Source organism: Macrotis lagotis, chromosome 8, assembly GCF_037893015.1.
Source record: "Macrotis lagotis isolate mMagLag1 chromosome 8, bilby.v1.9.chrom.fasta, whole genome shotgun sequence".
Taxonomy (NCBI): domain Eukaryota; kingdom Metazoa; phylum Chordata; class Mammalia; order Peramelemorphia; family Peramelidae; genus Macrotis; species Macrotis lagotis.
This window is the reverse complement of record NC_133665.1, coordinates 79,221,292-79,242,918: the sequence shown is the minus strand read 5'-3', so window position 1 is coordinate 79,242,918 and position 21,627 is coordinate 79,221,292. Positions and strand designations below refer to the sequence as shown.

At 36.1% G+C, this 21,627-nt stretch overlaps 1 protein-coding gene and 1 long non-coding RNA gene across 11 annotated transcripts in view; one reads left to right on the top strand and one right to left on the bottom strand.

Annotated features, from left to right (window-relative positions):
- Positions 1-5,496, top strand: part of MPDZ (multiple PDZ domain crumbs cell polarity complex component) — a 301,840-nt gene extending 296,344 nt beyond the window's left edge. For all 9 annotated transcript variants that reach the window (XM_074197510.1, XM_074197518.1, XM_074197517.1 and 6 more), the window contains one exon: positions 4,053-5,496. In XM_074197510.1, coding sequence (XP_074053611.1) covers positions 4,053-4,199 — 147 coding nt within the window. In that variant the 3' untranslated portion in view covers positions 4,200-5,496. The remainder of the gene's footprint in view (positions 1-4,052) is intronic.
- LOC141495787 (uncharacterized) overlaps positions 1-21,627 on the bottom strand; it is a 235,569-nt gene that overhangs the window by 99,476 nt on the left and 114,466 nt on the right. The window lies entirely within an intron of this gene.

The window sequence follows — 21,627 nt, the reverse complement described above, 5'->3', positions numbered from 1 at the left end:
AATAAGCCCAGAGAGTAAAATTGTCCCAAAGTTCCAGGCCTGGGGTCTGGAAGACTTTTGGTTAAATATAACCTCAGATACTTCCTAGCTATGCAAATCTGGGCAAGTCATATATTATCTTACTCCTAGTTTTGTTATGAAGATAAAATGAGATAATAATTGTAAAGCAATTAGTTGGGTGCCCATCACACAGTAAATACTGTAGAAATGCCAGCTGTTTTAAGTAGACTCCATTGTTTCATTGTATTTATAATACATTTTTAAAACTTTTTACCCAAGGGCTCTTTGTATTATATTACAAGAAGACCCTATTCTTTCAATCAGTCAGCCAATGAACATTGCATTCTTACTGTATGTTAGGTTCTGTCCTGAGTTGTTAAAATTAATAACAAAATAGCAATACTAAGTTGAACACTGCAAATAAAATATGAAAATATTTTTGTCATTGTCATATTGTTGTAAGGTTCATAATTTCATTACTTTGAGTTCTGTCTTTAGTAAGCCAATTTTTGTCCTATCTGTGCTTCCTTGGACAGCTTCAATGACAGCTTCATCATCCAGCATCCACCCAGCTTAAATAAAATTGAATGCAATCTCTGGACAAACTAGTTTAGGTAGGCTCTTCCAATAGTTCCTGCTTGATTAAAATAGTCTTTGAGGGTCAAGGATCCTGCCTGCACTAGAATGAAGGAGATTTCTGCATAGAATTGTTAGTTCATAGAATAATCTATCAAATCAGAATTTTTAGCCCTGCAAAGGAGCTTAGGGGGCCTCTGGGCAAAGTTTCTCATTGTACAACTGAGAAAACTGGAACACAGAAAGGAGGTGTGGCAAGGATATAAACTAGTTACTGATAGAGCTTAGACTAGACTCCTGTGTTTCTTCACTTCTTAACCCTGCACTTTTTTCTGCTACTTCTTGTCACTTTAATTGGCAGTCCAAAAATTACAAATCATATACTTTCTCATGTCTCTATTTATTTATATCATTTCTATTGTAGTAATAGAGGGTACCGTTATCTCTAATTGCAAAAGGCAATTATTGATAATGCATTTTTAAAGATTTTCACTCAGTGGCTCTTTGTACTTTTTACTTATAGACTTGAGGGGACTTATGAGCTTCTTTTGTGAGTATTCCTTCCATCAAGGCAAGTCACAACATATACAAGATGTACACATCTTGAATCTTATCTATGTTCTTCCATTACTTCTCCATACAGAAGCTACCCAATGTATGTTAGAATGTTTCCTCTAAATCGGGAACTTTTGATGTTATGTTTTGGTTTTTTGTTTTGTTTTCAGGGGACAACTCTGGTAGTCTGAAGCCTACAGATCCCTATCCATATCAATGTTTTTGAATGCATAAAATAAAGAATAAAACATTATAAAAAGAAGCTAACTATATTGTAATACAGCTATAAAAATATTTTTTAAAAGAAACAAATAAATTGACATAAAAGCCCCCACTCCAGGCTTTTTGTCTGATTTATAAATTTATAAATATCAATTCTACTTTTAGGTTGTCCACCCTTCATCTCTCACTCTCTTGATACCTTTCACTTAATTTTCTGACCTTATATTTCCTCGATGATATTCTTTACATTAATATTTTGTAGCCAAATATCCCCCTTTCCACACGTATCCCCACTACCACAGGGTGTTGATCCATCATTTTTTGGCTCAAATCATCTCTGATGATTTAAAGATGATACTATTGTATTCTATTATTTTATAACAGTCTTCAGAAAACTCAGAAAACAATAGATCACTCAACTTGGACTAGGACTAGAAATAAATGTAAATAGAAATAGGAAGCGGAGCTATTTAAGTATTTTCATTTTTTGTAACTCATAATGCCCTCACATCATACCGACCTACAATTCAATTGAATACCCTGACCTTGGAATCAGGAGGATGAGAATGTGAATCCAGTCTCAGACATTTATTAGCTGTGAGATCTGGGGGAAAATCACTTAACCCTGCTTGCTTCACATCCAGGGCTGTCTCTAGTCATCCTGATTCATATCTGACCACTGGCCCCAGATGGCTCTGAAGGAGAAAGTAGACTGGTGACTTAAGACAGACCCCCCCCCCCACTCAAATCCAATTCCTGTGCCTGTCATAGCATCACCTCCCTGTTGTCATGATCTTCGAGAATGAAGGACAACTATTCATATTATTATTGTCTTAAAGTTCCACTAGGATCATGAGAGGGAAGGAAAGGATAAAGAACCAAAAGTCAAAGATCTCAGTGTTTGGAGAATAAATCTGTAAATCTTTGCGAAAAGTAAAAATTTTTAAATGAACAGTCACCTGAACAGTTTCCTATATAGAAAAAGCAAATTAGAATTTTACAATCTTAGTGCCCAGGGGACTGATGTCAGATTTGTTAACAATATTTAATGTGAGAGTTCAAAAGTGTGCTGTAGGGCCCACATGCATGTTAAAGTTAATTGTTGTTTTAGAATACACCATTATTTTCACTGACTTCATGTGCTCCACCTGAAAGCGAGCTAGCTCCAGGCATAATTATCCAGATATATTTAAGCAATCTATCCCCTCCTCTAAAAATGTAAACCATATTTAGTTATAGATGGAAAAATTCAGTGTGTTTCTTCAGCTTAGGCAAGATTTATTTAAGGAAGGGTGACTGGAGTATTCATTAAAGTGATTTAAAATTATGGTTTACTCATAAGTTTTTTAGATTTTTAAAAATCAGTTCACAGTTGCAGGGCTTTAACCATGAGCATGGCTCTAATGGGCTCTTTAATACAGTTTGCCCAACACTGAACTTACTATTTCGTCCCCAAGTCAACTCTTCTCCCTAACCTTCTGAATACCATCAAGGGTACCACTCTTTAGGCTACACATCAATCTCCATCTACTCCTGGGAAATGGTGAATTCAGGGGCTGTTCACAATCACCCAAAGAATTGAAATCAGCTCTAAATGTAGAGTTAGGATCTATACCCAAATGTTTTCTTCACTAGCTTTCCACAAAAGTGAGTTTCTTATTACTTCATGTTTATTCAGATCTTTGTGATAAAGACAAGGGTAGAAAGGAAAGAATTTATGTGTTAGGAATGCCAAATGGCTCCCACCCAATTCTTTATATTCTCTATATAAATTCTAATGCAGGTTGTAGAATATTGGTATGATTAATCTCTCTACAGGATAAAGTCACTTAAGCCTCCTTGCATTATGTTTTGTTTTTTTTATTTGTAAAATGAGTATATAACTAGATGGTTCCTGAGTTTCTTTCCAGTTCTAGAACTGTCATCCTATTATGCTACAATGGCATTAATGTTTATTGAAAGAATTACTGTGAATTTCTGCAAAGAATCCTTTCTTAGGTGGTGTCATGTAAAATGGGAGGAGTATTAGATTTGAAGCTGGAAGGCTTCAGTTCAAGTCTTTGAATTATCTGTGTGACCATGTAACATTGAGCAAATTACTCCAGTTCTCTGGGCCTCAGGTTCCTCATCTGTTAAATAAGAGGATTGGATCAGATGTTCTCTGCATCCTATTAAAGTATTGCTAAGTTCTTGCTCACACTGGTATCTCAGCTTTAATCTTTTTATTAGTATCTGTACCACACCAGTATCAGATCAAGTGTCCATGGCCCACTGAGAGTAATGTGAATGTAATGTAATAAAAATTATATTCTGGTTTAGGTCTTCAGTGTTGGGCAAGTATAATGCATAGTGGTGGTTTTTGGTTTAATACATTTTGTCTTTTCATCATAAACATGAAGGGATTCTACCTCACTTGATTCTTCTGATTGAATCTTACCTTTTAACTGAGAAAAGTCATTATGTAAAACACCTTATAGTATCTCACAATATTATATAGTATTCTTCCCCAGTAGGTTCCATTGTCTATCCTATAGGATTATCAGTGGTTTGACCTTTACTTAGAGATCTGCTTCTTTACAGTGATCTTTTCATTTGATTTTAGTTCTTTTACTCATAAAGAGAACTTATTTGGGAATATATATCCAATAGTGGAAAAGCAGTGTTTTCTGGAGACAAATAACCCAGTTTTCTTATTGCAGGGGGCTGCAGCTGAAGATGGACGTCTGAAAAGGGGTGATCAGATAATTGCTGTCAATGGGCAGAGCCTGGAAGGGGTGACCCATGAGGAAGCAGTTGCCATCCTGAAGAGGACAAAAGGAACTGTCACTCTGACCATTCTCTCATGATTTGAGCTGTCCTGATTGGGTCATCAGATCAACCAATTGAATATTCCTTCTACTTAGTAAAGAGAATGGAATTTTTTCTTGTCACTTTTTTCCCACTTCATCTTTATTTGACTCTTCAGCTGTACCAGAGGACAAAGACATTCAGTGATAACACTTTTTCTTATTTTCAAAATATTTGTCATGCAGTCAATTCATGTGGTGTCTTTGTGGATGAATACTGACTTGGCCATTACTCCTTGTTATGACCCTCTTTTTAACCTTAATTATTATTTTTACTTCCTAAAGAGTAAATGAGTAATTCCATCACAACTTTGCAAATATATATGAAATTTTCTAAAGGATAAGGTAGAAATATATGGCAAATATTTGCTAGAGACAGAAAAATAAATGGACATGGGGGGGGTTAATTGTTGGTAGAATTCAGAATAAAAAAGAAAAATCTATGTGTTTATAAAGTTAGGTGTGATCTGACCATCATTCCTTCCCCTACTACAAACACAGAAAACATTGTACTCTGGTGTGCAAAGCTGCAATGTATTTTTTTCAGTAAAACCCTTAGGTTAAGTACCATATAATTTGGACTAGGATTTTTCTTTGCCTGAAATTCATTTCTGCTGAATCAGAATTTCTAAACTTGGATTGGGACTTTCAGTATATAAAACAGCATCTTTGAATGTTTTTGAAGAAAAACATTTTCAAACTCTTAGGAATTTTCTTTTTACTAATGACCTTTCTAGGATATATTGCCATTGTTGTAGGCATTCTACTATTACTCTGCAGTGTATTTTTTCCTGCAGGAAGCAGCCAGGCTAAAAATGAAGTGGCATATAGAAAACCTGAGATATTTCAAGTGCTAGTTTTAACTACCAAGGCAACACTAAAAATGTGTTAATGATCTGGGTGTTTGGCTTAACAATTAGTATTAATTTTAATGTCTGAAAACAACAGTGTGCTAGTAATTATTTTGGTGATAAGCCATTAGTAAATTCATAGAAAAATTAAGGGGATTAACATAACTTCATTTCATTACTTCCTATTAACATCTTATAGTACAATAGCCTCAGACCAAGGAAAACAGATGGGACTGTTTATTGAGACAACTGGTGAGGCATTATCATGTGTTCCTTCCCATTTTAGAGCGTGAAACTCCTACATTAGAATATGTAAAGTCACTTTAAATATTATCTATATTTGTAACAGAAGTAGTGTACAGATATTTTATTACTGCATTCTTGTGCAAATGCAGAACTGAAGTGAATAAATATGAGGCTGTCTCGTTGGTGTACAAATAAAGAAACAGATGTATGTTTTGTTTTAATGGGAAGATGTCTTTTTCATTCTGTTGTTTAAGATTTAAGATTTTAAATTATGTTTTTATCATGTCTAATTAGACACATGATATCCTTCGTTATAATCCAGAAATCCTAGGATATCATTATTATGAAAAACTCAACATTGTTCCCTTCTAATAAAGACTCAATAATAGAGTTATAATAAAGTCCTGATGCAGTGAAGAAAGGTAAATAATATTTTGGAAGAGAAGAGTGCTGTCTACACACACACACACACACACACACACACACACACACACACACACAATTATGAAAAGGAAATACAATATTTGTTTTTTTAAAGGTTCTCAGGAATATAGACTGGGTATTGCCCTCTGTATAAATTATCAATAATTTATGTTTATACAAATTAATGAGCCAAAATTATTCATTGTACCTCATTCCAAACAGTCTCATAACAAAGAAATGTGGTTTTACCTACCCAGCGAAGGATTAAAATATATCTGAAGTCTTTTGCCTTACTGAATTTCTCTAGGACACTACTTCCAACCCAGTAGTAATGTAGAAGCCCTATTTAGTACTGAAATATGTCCCCACCCCCTCCCAAGTTTGGGTCCCACACGAACAATATTTCTTTACAAGAAAGTGTGGCTTGGAGTTTCAGCTTGGGGTGTTATTTTTGCAAACTTTTGATAAACTTGATAATGCATCTGGTAGTCCCACTCTTGAGCACTGATAACTTTTTGGTGTCTTCTCAGCCTTTATTTAGTGCCTCTGGGCTCCACATTACTATCTAGTGTTATGGAATAATTCACCAATAATTCACTCATGTCTCTTTTGTGTGCTTCCATTCATTTGGAGCCTCAATTTTTTTTCCTTCTCAGTTTACCTCCAAAAAAATTCATTGAATAAATAGACTGAATATAGTTATTAAAATGTAATTACTAATTTGCTAGTTTAATCCCACTGTGATAGAACATAAAATTGTAACCTTTCTATCCTTTTCCTGTGCTTTGCTTATTCTTCTCTGTTCTTGTAGTGAGGGACATGAAGTACTTTTGTGGAGGTACTACTATACATTTGTAACCTCAAATTAAAAAAAAATGGGAAGGGGGAACTACTTCAACCACCGTCTCTATATATAGAGGCTCCACCCTAGTCCTGATGGGCCTCTTCACATTGGCTGGTCTCAAGAAGCTCCTTTCCACACTATCTCTCCCCATCCAAATTTATCCATTTTTCATGGCTTCATTGCCATGAGATTGGAAGACTGAGGATTAGAATAAGGATTGGAAGACTGAGTGAGTCAGCGACAAAGTACTTTGTCTCACCCTTTTCAAAGTCCCACCAGGGGACCATGACCTGTAAAACTACCCTCTACTGTAATCTCCCTCCCTACTTCCCACTTCCTTTCCTTCCCTTAACTGCCAAGATTATTCAGTTCCATCCTTCTGTCTGGAGGAACTGTGGATTCTGAAACCTACAAACAGAAAAGTGTTTCAAATGAACAATACAGGCTCAAAAAAGGATAGAAATTCTTCATCTCCACATGGCAGAGCTTGTAGAGGATGTAGCATCAATATAGCTCAGTCTACAGGAATTTGATCTCATTCTCTCAAGGATCCTTTCTCTCAAAACAGGAACATAATGATTTTTCAGAATTAATTGCATTGGGAGGTGAAGGAAAAGCAAAGTCCACTGAGGTACTTATCCCTTCCTGATGTTTACTATAGGGGTCAAAATTCCACTTTAATTTAAAATATTGCTTATATGTGAATTGACCAATTAAAAGCTGGGAATGAGGTCAGAATAAAAGAAACAAAAGGGCAGAAAGTTGAGAAAAATAGGTAGGAAAAGAAAAAACTTGATTACTTTTGAGACATTCAGATTACATTAAACCGTGCAAAGTTAACATTTTTGTGGAGGACATTTATAAACTAGAAAGCATCTAGAAGAGGGCAATAAATAGGGTGAAGGACATTGAAAGTCTATGTAACATGAGGATTCCATGAAACCTAGAGAAGAAACTTCAAAGCTGCCTTATGAATATCTGAAAGAGTGTTTGGGAAAAAGGGATTAGACCAGTTCTCCTTCACTCCTGAAGGCAGAACAAGAAGCAGTGGGTAGAGGTTATAAAAAAGACAAATTTTGGCTTGATGTCAAGAAAAACATCCTAACAATTAGAGTTGTCCAAAGGTGAAGTGGATTGCCTGAAGTCAGGAGTGGGTCATCATTGGAGGTCTGCCAGTAAAGACTGTCACTTCTTAAAGATGCAAGGATGGGACTCATGTTCAGTTTATGGCATTGGACTAGATAACTTTTGGAGTTGCTGCCAACTCTGAAATGATGTGATTTAGCAAGGATTGGTGTCAGAAACACAAACAACTACAAAAGAGGATGGATTGTTACAGCAATATGATTTTTTCCCTAAATCAAATTCAGCTGAAGAAAGTCTGGGATATAGTAGTAACAGTGATAATGGAATGGAGGAGAGGTATAGAAAAGAAGGCTGTATTGGATAAAAAGATGAGTAATTTCACAGAGTAGAAAGGGGCCTCTGAAAAAGAGGATTTGATAGGTTGGAGATGCCAAAGGGGAAGAAGGAATGTATTCCCCAGGCCCTTGACACTTCAGTGACTTATGGTAGTATATTGATGCCTACAGGTGATTGCCTGGCATTCTCTACTAGGTTGAGGGTCTACAAGTTTTGGAGAGTGATTTAGTGCTACTCTTTAGATTTCAGTCAGATTACACTAAGAAGTTGAAAGACTGCCTGAAGGAAGGTGAGAGTAAACAGATCATTCTTTTCCTAGGTGTGGGAATGTTAAAACCATCCCGCCTGCTTTCAACAGGCCCTGGTCTGCTTTTTCAAGTCACTGACAGCTTGTGACTAGCTCAGTCATATTAGAATGCATTTCATTTTCTTGCAAAAATGCAAGAAACAAACAAACTTTGTTTACTTGGAAGTAATATTTAACTTTAATTTTTTACTTTTTTTTTTTTAAAAGGGGAGCTACTTGCTCACCTCTTAGTTACTCAGCAAGAAATCTCAATTGCTGTGAATAGAATTTCACTTTAATATTCAGTAAGATAGTGGGAAAAAGCCTGGGAGTTGGAAGAAACATGTTCACTTTCAACTCTGTAGCTGATGAGACCTTTGGCAAGGTATATTAATCTTGCTGAACTTCTGATTCCTCATTTCATAAAATGGGACATGGATTAGGTATCTCTAAGGTCTTTTTCCTACATGTGAAAGCATTTCTGTAGATATATACATGTTTGCCTTGATAATTTGTTTTTAATCTTCGAATATAATGCTTTTTAAAATTCCTTTTCATGTGACACTATTCTAAAATAAATTAGAAATTGATATTTGTATTTAAAAATCTGGTTTTTTTTTGATGGATCCATGATCTCATTAGTGTCTCATCAGTTTTTCTACTTTACCTTCTTGGTCACAGATGGCAACACATTAAGAGCCAAGGAATTCTTGTCTGATTTCTATAAATCTTTGATAATGGATCTTTCCACTGTTTTGCTGTCTTTCTGAGGTCTATCACTACCTGCAGAAGTCAATGAAGCACTTGGGTTTCCCAAAGGCTACCTGCTTGCTTCAGAATTAAATATTTTATTGACAGACCAAGACAAAGAAGGCTGGACAGGAAAGGAACCAAAGGAATCACAATGTAAAGAACCTCCTAGATTTGGAAGGAAGGGAATTATGTTGGAATCTTCAGTTCAATTTTACTAGCTGTGTCATCATGATTGAGTCATTTAATCTCTGCAAACCTGGTTCCATATTGATAATATTGGGAAAATGAAATTTACTTCTCTCAAAGAAGTGGGGTGATAATTGCTTTGGAAGCCATAAATCACCATAACAATGTGAGTTATTACTTTTAGAATGAATGACCTTGGAATTGCCCCATTGAAGGTACCACTTGAAGTTTCTAAAGTTACTACTGTCAAGACACTGCCTTAGGCAAATACTCAGAGGCAGCTCCAACTTGTCCACATAACTTTGAACTTCTTTGTGAAGGGTGTGACATATATGATCTTGCTTCATGAACTTCTTACCTACCTTTCCTCCTCCCCCCCTCATTTGTAGATGCAAACACTATTACCCTGAACTTCATGTCTTTTTTTGCCTCTTCTCCTTGCTGATTGATATGGAATGAATTAGTTTCACACTCAAACTTACCTTATAGCATTGTACATTCAGAATTCTGTTAATGTTGATTAGTCTGAGTGCTACTTCTGCTTCTTTGTCTAAGAGCTTATCTTCACTTTTGTGCACTTTAAAATGACTTCAAGGACCTTTGCCAAAAATGGGCTTTAGGAATGAGTCAGATATAGTACTTAGAAGAAGGCAGACAAAGGAAGATTTTGTGAAAGGATAAGGGAATCATATGCAATAGGATAATGCTTAATGTAAGACAACAATAAGGATTTCATACAAAAATGAGCAAATAATCTGAAAGAGGGATACTGGAGATAGTCATTATTTTATAATCTGCATTCTCCCAGTTAAAATAAAAGGATTGTTTAATCACTTACCTTAATCTGAAGAAAGACCAGTCACAGTGCAAAGTAAATTTTAATCACACTATCTCTATTCTCTTTGCCATATAGAAAAAAAATAAAAAACAAAAAACCAAACCTGTATCAATTAACACAGGTTAGTCCCTCAAGATACTTTTAAAATCTTGTCCTTAAGAAGCATTTATTAAGTGCCTATTATAATAGGTCCTGAGAATGCAAAGAAAAGGTTAAAATATCATGTGATACATAACCATTTAATTTTTTTTGGCACTTTCATGTTTATATAAAGCTTTCCTTACAGTCACTCCATAAATGTAGGCAGTGTAAGAATCTCCATTTGACAAATTAGCAATCTGAGGGGCAGAGATGTACAATGATTTGCACAATAGCTAAGAGATGTAAGTGCTCATGTCATCACAAATGGAGTACTCTGTCCACTATTTTTTATGTTTCTTTTAAGGCAGAATCCATGAATGCAAAGAACTGAAAATCCAGTAAAGAAGATTGAAAATGTATGTAAAAACTAGAATTGAGTGTGATGAATGCATCAGAAATGTTTAATGAGGTGATGCTCAACTGAAACTCAATGGAAAAAAAGACACTAGTTGAATTCAGAAGGATTTCAACAGGATGAAAATGAAGAGAATTTGAACAGAAGATTCCAAGGATGGGATTAGTATTGCCTTATGCAGAGACCAGAGAGGGCAAGGTCAAGAGAGATTAGGAATTAGTAATTCAGATTCTCTATTCTGTAAAATATATACAGGGATGAAGTGGGAGAAGAAACAGAAAAATAGACTGAAACCATATGGCAAAAGGATTTTAATAAGTAATGGATAGCTATTGAAGGCTTCGAAGAACAGAATTGACATGTATAGAACAATTCACTTAGAAGACTCTGCTTTGTAGGGTGTAGTGTAGAGACATTTTTTTTTCATGGCTTACATGTTATAATTCATTCTTTAGTCAAATCAAAGTACTTTCCTTTTTTAAAAGGCTGTTGAGGGACAGAGCCAGGATGGCAGTGTGAGGGCAGGATTTCCCAGAAGCTCTCTTCCAAAATATTCCAAAAAACCTTAAAATTATGACTAAATTTTTGAGAGGCAGAACCCACAGAAAGACCCAGTGAGGCAATTCTCCAGTCCAAGGTAACTTGGAAGAGTGTGGGAAGACTCTGTTCCATGGGGTTGGAGGGTTAACAGCATAACCAGGATCATGCTGTGCTGGAGTAGACAAGCTCCAGTATTCCAGGAGCAACAAGTATGGGTGCTGGGTCCTGGGGGGCAACAGCTCCTGGCAGCAGAAGTATTTTCCTGACCTCTCAACCCAGGGATCACCAAGCATAACTTGGAAGATCAATGGGCAAATCTCTGTCAGAGTGAGCATAGAACCCAGGCTATGTCCCTCAGTGTCCCTCAGTGTAGCCATGGCCTTCAGTGTAGCCCTGATCCAGGAAACAGAATCAGGACCAAAGAGCCACCTAGCAGGGAACCTCCCAGAAGCTGCTTCCAGATTACTCAGCCCATGGAAGGTAAGGGATTGGGGGACACTGTTGAGGTCTCTTCTATCCCCCAGGTAGGATTCTTGTGCTTTGTCCATATTCAGAACTGGTCACATTCTGGGCCCCCATACTGCCATAGTAGAACAGGAATCCTTCTCATAGCTCCAGGGCAAAGGAGAGTGCTTGTGGTCATCCACAGGCCAGAGCACAGGCCAGGAGAGCAGTCAGAGCTCTCATAAGACATTGAGGGAATTGAAGTTCTTGTGGGGGTGCCCCAATAACACTCAAAAACTTGAGAAGCACTTCAAAAGCAATGCACAGACTGGGGAAAAGAATAAACAAACAAAGGAACCTAACCATAAATAATTACTGTGGTCACATGGATGATCAAAACTCACACTGAGAAGATGACAAAGTTAAAGATTCTGTAATCAAAACCTCCAAGAAAAAGTAGGAACTGAGGTCAGCCTATGGAAGAACTCAAGAAAGATTCTGAAAATCAAGTAAGGGAGGCAGAGGAATAATTGGGAAAATAAATGAGAGTGAGGTAGGAAAAACATGAAAACCAAATCAGCACCTTGATCTCCTTGATGAAGAAAATAATATTAAAAACTAATTTAGGTCAGATGGAAAAAGCAGTCCAAAAAGTTAATGAGCAGAAGAATACTTAAAACACAGAATTGGCCAGATGGAAAAGGAGATAAGAAAGCTCTCTGAAGAAAACAAATGTAGAATGGAGCTAAGGAAAACTAATGACTTTCTGAGGAAGCAATAAAACAATACCAAAAGAATGAAAAACTAGAAGAAAATGTGAAATATCTCATTGGAAAAACAACTGACTTGGAAAACAGATCCAGGAGAGACAATTAAAAATTATTCATGACTGAAAGTCATGATCAGGAAAAAAGCCCTGACTTCATTTTTAAAGAATTTCTACAGACTTCCAGCCAAGATGACAGAGAGAAGATAGGCACTGTGCTAAGGTCCCCTGATCTTCCCTCATATATAATATGAAACAAACAGCTTAACATAAATTTGATCAACAGAACCCAGAAAGAAAAGCTAGAAGAAGAACATCTACCTACAAGATCTGTCTCAGGGGACCATGGGTGAACTGGAAGCAGAGAGTCATGGGGGTGGGGTGAAGCCAGAGGACCAGCCTTAGACATGGAGGCTTTGACCATGGGAGCTGAGGTCTGAGACTGGGGAAGCTTTGGTTGTGGGAGTAGTGGCCTGGGGAGCCCCAGCGGGGTTGGAGGTGAGGTCCAATAGAGAGAGTTGCAGAGTGCAACTGGACATCAATCTGCTCAGCTCAGGGTCCTGAGCTCCAGACATTCAGTCGGAGCCCTCTTCCCAGAACAAACACAGTAATAGCTTCTTCTCCTCCCCCCACCCCCACCCCCAGGCTCAGGTGTGAATAGGGAGATTAATGACCTTGCCCCAGGGCACAACCCACATTGTTCAAGGACAATGCTGACTCTGCTGCTCCCTCTACCTCCTCCAAAACTAGTGAGAGTGCCTCAAATCAAGGCCACAGATACTCCAGAGAAAGCCTCTATCACCCCCTACTGTCTGGCCCATGTGGAGTTATTAAATTCAGTGATCAAAGCCTCTAGCATTTTCAAAACCAAACCTTTGTGAGCCAGCCCCTCCCCCAACACAAGATCCTAGGAAAATGAAGAAAGACCATAGGAAAGGGGGTGGTACATAGAAAACTACCTAGAAGTTAAAGACCCTAACTCAGAGAGATCTAGAACTTCTGAGGAAAATGGGAATTGGTCTCCAGCCCAGAGGGACTTCCTAGAAGAAATCAGGAAGGAGTTTAAAAATCAATGGGAAAAATTGGGGAAAAAAACTCAAGGCAAAAATTAACACCTTGCATGAGAAAATTAACATCTCACAATAAGAAAATAAATCCTTGGAAAATACAACTGGACAAATACAAAAAGAAAATAATTCTCTTAAATCCTCAAATGGGCAAATGCAAAAAGAAAATAATTCTCTCAAGACTACATGTGGACAAATGGAAATCTCCTTCAAAAATAGAATTGGCTAATTCAAAAGGGAGTTGCAAAAAGTAAATGAAGGAAATTATTCTCAAAAAAAGAATGGAATCTGTGGAAACTAATGACTTCATGAGCAAGAATCTGTTAAGCAAAACAAAAAAAATTGAAAAAAATAGAAGAAAATGTAAAATACCTCATCAGCAAAACCACTGACCTCAAGAATAGAAACAAGAGAGGCAATCTAAGAATCACTGGGCTTCCTGAAAACAATGAAGAGAAAAATTCCTAGACTTAATATTACGGGATTTAGTAATGGGAAAACTGCCCTGAGATCTTGGAACCACAGGGCAAAATAGTTATTGAAAGAATACATTGTTCTCCTCCAGAAAGGGATCCTAACATCAAAAAACCAAGGAATATTGGGGCCAAATTCCAGAACTATCATATAAAAGAAAAAATCCTGCAAGCAGTCAGAAAGAAACAATTCAGATACCAAGGAGCCTCAGTAAGGATTACACAGGACCTGGCTGAATCAACATCAAGGGATCAAAGGGCCTTGAAAGAGATATTCTGAAGAGTAAGGGAACTTGGAATGCAGCTAAGAATTTACTATTTGGCAAAACTGAGCCTTCTCTTCAAGGGGAAAAGATGGACATTTAATGAAATAGGGACTTCCAACTCTGCCTGATGAAAAGATCAGAGCTAAATAAAATATTTGGACATCAAACAGGTGACTGAAGAGACACATGAAAAGGTTAAAAAAAAGGGTAAATAAAAAAAACTGCTATCCAATAAGATGAAACTGACTATTTCCCCACCTGGGATAAAGATTCTTATAACTCTTGAGAAATGTAACTCTATTGGAGAGAATATACTTAGCCAAAAGTGATGGACACTCATGACTTATCTGTGACTCTGATAGAATGATTTAAAACAATATCTCCTTAAAAAGGGGGGACAGTAAAGAGACAGGAGGATGGAGGAGACTGAATGGGGTGAATGACATTACATAAAGAGGTACAAAGGACCTATTGCAATAGAGGGGAATAAAGGAGGAGGTGAGAACTCCCTGAATCTTGTTCTTATCAGATTAGGCTCTAAAGTGAACATACATACATACATACATACATACACTCAGTTAAGTTGATAAACTTATCTTACCTTTCAAGTAATAAAAGGGGAAAGGAGAAAGGGGGAAGGGGGGAGTAAAGAGGAACTAACAGAAGAAAGAAGGAGCAAAGGGAAAAGGGAAAGAAAGAGAGGGGACTTGGACACAAGGGGGGGCAAACACACTGAAGGTGGTGATGTTCAGAAGCAAAATACTGGGGAATATGGATAAAATGAATAAAGGGATAAAATATAAACAAAGGGAAGATAGCATGCATGGAAGGCAATAAAGAGTTAGTAATTATAACTTTGATTGAGAATGGGATGAACTCTCCCATAAAATGTAAATGAATAGCAGACTAGATTAAAAACCAGAATCCCACAATATCACTAGGGGCAATTGCAAGAAATGATTACAGGAATCTACCATTTGATAAACCCAAAGAGTTCAGCTTTTGCAATAAAATCTCTCTTTGATAAAAACTGTTGGGAATATTGGAAATTAGTATGGCAGAAACTTGGATTAGATCAATACCTCACACCTTATACCAAGATAAGATCAAAATAGATACAGGATTTAGACATAAAAGACAATATTATAAGCAAAGTAGGAGATCAAGGAATACTTTACCTATCAGATCTATTGAAAGGAAGGCAGTTATGACCAAGGAAGAGATGGAAAACATCATTAAAAATAAACTAGATAATTTTGATTACATTAAATAAAAAGCTTTTGCACAGACAAAACCACCATAACTAAGATAAAAAAATGTAGTAAATTGGGAAACTATTTTTACAACTAGTATTTCTGACAAAGGACTCATTTCTAAAATATATAGAGGAATGAGTCAAAAAAAAAAACCAAGCCATTCCCCAATTGACAAATGGTCAAAGGATATGTGGGGTAATTTACAGATGAGGAAATCAAAGTGAACCATAGTCATATGAAAAATTGCTCTAAACCACTACTTATTAGAGAAATGCAAATTAAAGCACCTCTGAGGTACCACCTCACACCTCTTAGACTGGCCAATATGACCAGAAAGTACAATGATCAATGTTGGAAGAATGTGAGAAATCTGGGACACTAATGCATTGTTGGTGGATTTGTGAGCTCATCCAACCTTTCTGTAGAGCAATTTGGAATTACACCCAAAGGACAATAAAAATGTGCACACCCTTTGATCCAGCAATAACACTCCTGGGTCTATACCCAGAAGAGATCATGCAAAAGGGTAAAAACATCCCTTGTAGAACAATACTCATACCAGCCCTGTTTGTGGTGGCAAAGAATTGGAAATCAGGTGAATGTCCATCAATTGGGGAATAGTTGAATAAATTGTGGTATATGTATATATTATATGGAACTCTATTCTATTAGAAACCAAGAGAGATGGAAATTCAGAGAAGCCTAGAAAGACTTGCATGAACTGATGATAAATGAGATGAGCAGAACCAGAAGAACATTGTACACAATAACAATAACATTGGGTTGATGATCAATCTTAATGGATTTGTTCATTCCATCAGTGCAACAATCAGGGACAGTTTTGGGATATCTGCAATGGGGAATACCATCTGTATACAGAGAAAGAATTGTAGAGTTTGAAAAAAGACCAAAGACTATTACCTTTAATTAAAAAAAATACAGTTATCTTATTATGTAATTTTGCTATCTCATATTTTTTTCCTTAAGGATATGATTTATCTCTCAACACATTCAATTTAGATAAATATATAGCATGGAAACAATGTAAAGACTAACAGACTGACTTCTGGGGTAGAGGGAGGGAAGTGAAATTAGGGGAAAAATTGTAAAAGTCAAAAATAAATAAACAAACAAACAAATAAATAAATACATAAATAATTTCTACAGGAAATAGCCCTGATAACCTAAAAGTGAAGGGTAAAATAGAAATTGAGGAAATCCACCAATCTCCTCCTGTAAGAGATGCCAAAATAAAAACTCCCAGGAATATTACAGCCAAATTCCAAAACTCCCAAGTCAAAGAGAACATATTACAAGCAGAACAGACAGAAAGAAACAATTCAAATATCGTGGAGCAACAGTCAGGATCATATAGGACTTAGCATCTACACTAAGGACATGTAAGGCTTGGAATATAAGATTTCAGAAGGCAAAAGAGCTTGGAATGCAACTGAGAATAACTACTTAGCAAAAATGAACATCCTCTTCCAGGAGAAAAGATGGACATTCAATGAAATTGGTGTATTTCAAACTTTCCTGTTAAAGTGACCAGAACTGAACAGATTGATCTCCAAGTACAGGACTCAGGTAAAGGAGAAGGATAAATTATGAGTAATTTAATGATGATGAACTGGGTGTATTACTGCATGGGAAGATGATACTGATATCTCATATGAACCACCTAAATTAATACAGCAATTAGGAGGAACATATTTAGACAAGGCATAAGAGAGAGCTAAATATGAAAGAATAATATATTATAAAGATCAAGTCAACAGTTGAAAAAGGAATGTACTGGGAGAAAGGGAAAGGAGAGGTAGAATGGGCTAAGATAATTCACATAAAAGAGTCAAGAAAAAGTTTTTGCAATGGAGTGGAAGGGGGGAAGATGAGGTGAAATGAATGAGCCTTCATTCTCATCAGAAATGGTTCAGAGAGGAATGACATACATGCTTAATAGAATATAGAAATCTTTTACCCTAGAGGAAAAGGAGAGGAAGGGGATGAGAGAAAAGGGATGAGGGAGAGGAGGGGGCTTGTAAGTAATAGAGGGGAGGGCAAATCATGGGAAAGAGTAGACAGATACAACACACTTTTATTTTTTTTTTTACAAGGTGATGGTTTTGGGTGCCCTGTCCAGCTCCAAATGACTAGGTTGTTGTTGGGTATCTGGGGTGGGATTTGGGTTCAGGTTCTCCTGACCCAGGACTGGTACTCTCTCTGCTGTTCCACTTTCCTGCTTAATAGGACACTTTTGAGGAGGGACAAAGTGAAAGGAAAGAGAAATAGAATAAATGGGAGTGGGGAGGAATGTATGGAGGGAAATACAATCAGCAAAAGCAACTGTGGGAAAAAATATGGAAGTAACTGCCCTGATAGACTTATGATAAAAAAGAATGCAATTCATACCAGAGACAGAGCTGATGGCATCTGAATACAGATTGAAGTACAATTTTTTTCACTTTATTTTTCATGAGGTTTTTATTTTTGTGGGGAGAGGGAGGAATTATGTTTACTCTTACAAGAAGACTATTTTATTAATGTATAAATAAATAAATATAAATTTAAAAAATTAAAAGGTATGAGAAATAATAGAAAAAATAAATAAAAGGTTGCTGAATTGGTATGAGATAATTTCCAAAATAATTTGTTGCTTAAAATAATAGTTGGTGTTCAAATTAATGCTTATATCAAAGAAATTATTTAAAGATTGTTGTTTAAAGGTCGTGGATAGAGTGGAGTGGGTAGAAAGTTGGTCCCAGTGAAGGGAAATCTTAGTCATGCATCTCACCAGTGACACTGTTTGTGTGAGCAGGAGCAAAACTTGGAGTTTGAGGTAACTCTTTGAGATTTGCCTACCAAATTACAGATAAATTAGGAGCTTCTTGATGTGAGAGTCTTTACACCAATTGCCATTGATGTAAACAATGGGCTATCCCCCTAATCTGACTGGCTGATCAAGTCTAATGTTTCAGTTTGGGCTAAATTGGATTAAAAAATGAACACCATAAATTAATGGAATAAAATTAATGTGGTATTCCTAAATAAGGATAATGCTTCTTGCACCTGGAGGGTTATACAGATGGTAGACATACGTAATTATGCACCTTACTGACTTTAAGTATACTAATAAAATCTCTCAACTGAGTAGAAAATATGTTCTTTCCCTTGCCTTTCCAGAAAAGTTTGAGGAAAACAATTGTTTACTCAATATTCATATAGGAAACAAACCCTACCTATTTTAATGTATTTTTTAAGAAAGAAAGAAGTCTATATTTTAAATGATTACCTGATTTTTTTTTTTTTAGTTTTTGAAAGGCTATGGGATTAAATGACTTGCTGAAGGTCACACAGCTAGGTAATTATTAAGTGTCTGAGGTCACATTTGAACTCCCGTTCTCCTGACTTCAGGACTGGTGCTTTATCCACTGCACCACCTAGTTGCCCCAGATTACCTGATTTTTAAAGTGAGCTGTCATTAATCACATTCTTTATCCTTAAACCAGTTGTTTAAGAAAAAAAAATATAACTTTGGTTCTCGGAGAAAGAGTAGTTCTTCTCAAACCAAGAAGTAATATGGTGGAGTAGAAAGAATTCTGAATTCAGGGTTTAATCTCTGGCTCAAGGGTAAAATATGAATCACAAACATTTATGAACCTGACTTGCCTGCTTTGGATCTCAATGTGCTCATTTGTAAAATGAGGGGGTTGGACTGGTCTATATAATTCATTACAGTTTGAAATTTATAATCCTATAATCCCAAATTATCAAGTTATCCTTGAAATATTAAGAGTTTTGCTATTATATTGTATCATATTTTGTATGATGTTGAAAATATGATCCAAAGAAAAATGTTATCCACCTCCAGAGAAAGATCTGATGGCATCAGAATTAAGACTTTTTTCTTTCTGTCTGTCTTTCTGTCTTTCTTTCTTTCTTTCTTTCTTTCTTTCTTTCTTTCTTTCTTTCTTTCTTTCTTTCTTTCTTTTCTTCCTTCCTCCCTTTCTTTTTTGTTTCTTAGTTTGAGTTTTCTTCTACAACATGACTAATATGGAAATATTTTACATGATTGCTATAGCCTGTTTGCTTAACATCTCAAGGATGGAGGAGGGAAGGAAGGGAGGGATAAAATTTGGAACTCAAAACTTTAAAAAAGATGAATGTTAAAAAAATGTTTTTATGGGGGGGGGAATAGAATATTTTTGAAATTTTTAAGAAAAGAAAATGCAATCCATTAGTTTAAATATTGTATTGGGAACAAAACTTGTTCTGTAACTATAGAAAATTGGAATCGGTATGTTTTTGAGACTTGATTAGGCCCTTGTGACTCAGGCCTAACAAAAATGTGCAGTTGATTTAAAGACTAACATACTATTTCTTGAAAAAATATGTCCATTTCCATCATTTCTATTCTTGACCTGGGAACTAAGACTGTGAATTAAGTATATTTTCTTTGTCATGTCCCTACAGAAAACCCTACCCCATTGATTTAATTTCTCTTTTCTGTGATGAAGAACTTTACATGAGGAGATGTGGAAGGGGTGGTCTAGAAAAATGGAGACAATACCTACAACAACAAAATTACAGATCAAAGCATTCTTAACATTAATAAGAGCACACTTCATTACTCTCTGTAATGTAAGGTTAAAAAATACTTTCCTCATAACTTAGCAAGTATCATTTTACATATCAGGAGATTGAGTCTTAGCCAGAGTGACACACTTGGGCAAAACTGAAAGCCAGTTTAAGCTTTGTGTTTTATCTCCCATGTTTTGCTGTCTGTCTTCTATAAAGTCCTTCCTCAATATCAAAGAAACTAGATGACTTTGGCTTAATGTCAGAAAAAACTTCCCAACACTAAGTGCTATTTAAAAGTGAAAGGGACTGCCTCAGCTTGATTCTCTTGATTTAGATCTTCAGATTTATTGTTGGAGAAGCTTGGGAGGATTCTCAGCCTCTGGGGTCTTTCCCATTTCTCTGAGGTCCCCTCCATCACTAATATGCTGTGATTCCTTCCAAAGAGATTGTGAATCTTCATCAGTTGTATTTTTCAGCAACAGATTTCTATTTATTTAAAAATGCTTTCAAGCAGTTTCTAGTTTTGGCTTCAAAATGAAACATTTTTATGAGAGTTTTGAAATGTTTGTCATTCAACTGCTTTTCTATGTCAGCAAATAAAATGTCCTATAGATTTCAAATGAAACCAGGTCAATCATAGAATGAAAAGGTTTTCTGATACCCTTCTGTATATCTTTCTGAGAACTAGAATAAGTAATGTTAATATTTATATTTAAGCTTTTTCATTTCTCTTTCCCTTTCTGTCTCTTTGTCACTATCTCTGTCTTTGTCTCTATCTGTCTCTCTGTCTCTGTCTCTCCCTCTCTCTCTCTCTCTCTCTCTCTGTCTCTCTGTGTCTCTCCCTCTCTTTCCTTCCTCCTTATCTCTTTCTGTCTTTGTCTTTCTCTCTACCACTCGGCCTCTATCTTTGTTTCTCTGTATTTATTTCTTTGTCTTTCTGTGTTTCGTTACTCCTATCTCCCTCCCTCTTCCTTCCATCCCTATCTGTGTCTCTGCCTTTCTATTTATGTCTGCCTGTTTGTCTCTCTGCAACCATCCTGATATAGTGGAATGAGGATTCTTCCTAGAATTAGAAGAACTGGTTTTGATAGTTATCTTAAAAGCTTAAAAGTGGGCAAGCCACTTCATCTCAAATAAGATTGGTAATACACTAATTCCCTTTGAACCATAGATTTAGAACTGGAAAGAAGACTGCCAAATACTTCAATTCTAGCTCAATTCCCTCAGTTTTCAGATGAGTAATCTGAGACACAGAGGTGAAATAATTGCCCCGAATCAAACAACTGAGTCATAATCTGAACTCAGATCCTCTGAACTGAGAGTCAAAAATCTTTCCACTTTATTTGAATGGTGGGGAAGAAAGTGCTTTATCAATATGAAATCATCATAAAGATATCAACTATTCAAATGATTTTACTTTAAGTAAATGTGGAAAAATACACATTTCAGTGCTTAATAGACTCAAGGCTAAAAATTAGCTACTCAAAGAACTGATTCATCTTACTCCAACCATCCTTTATTCATAGGTAATCCATTTTTACTTATGTAGCTCCTTATAGTTCAGTGTTACTTAAAAAATTTAGAAATCAAACAATATATTTTTCTTTCTATAATTTTGCAAATGGTAAAAATTTAATGTCCATTTTAGTGACTCTAATAATGTCATGACCCCCAGTTCCTTATGTGTTAATTT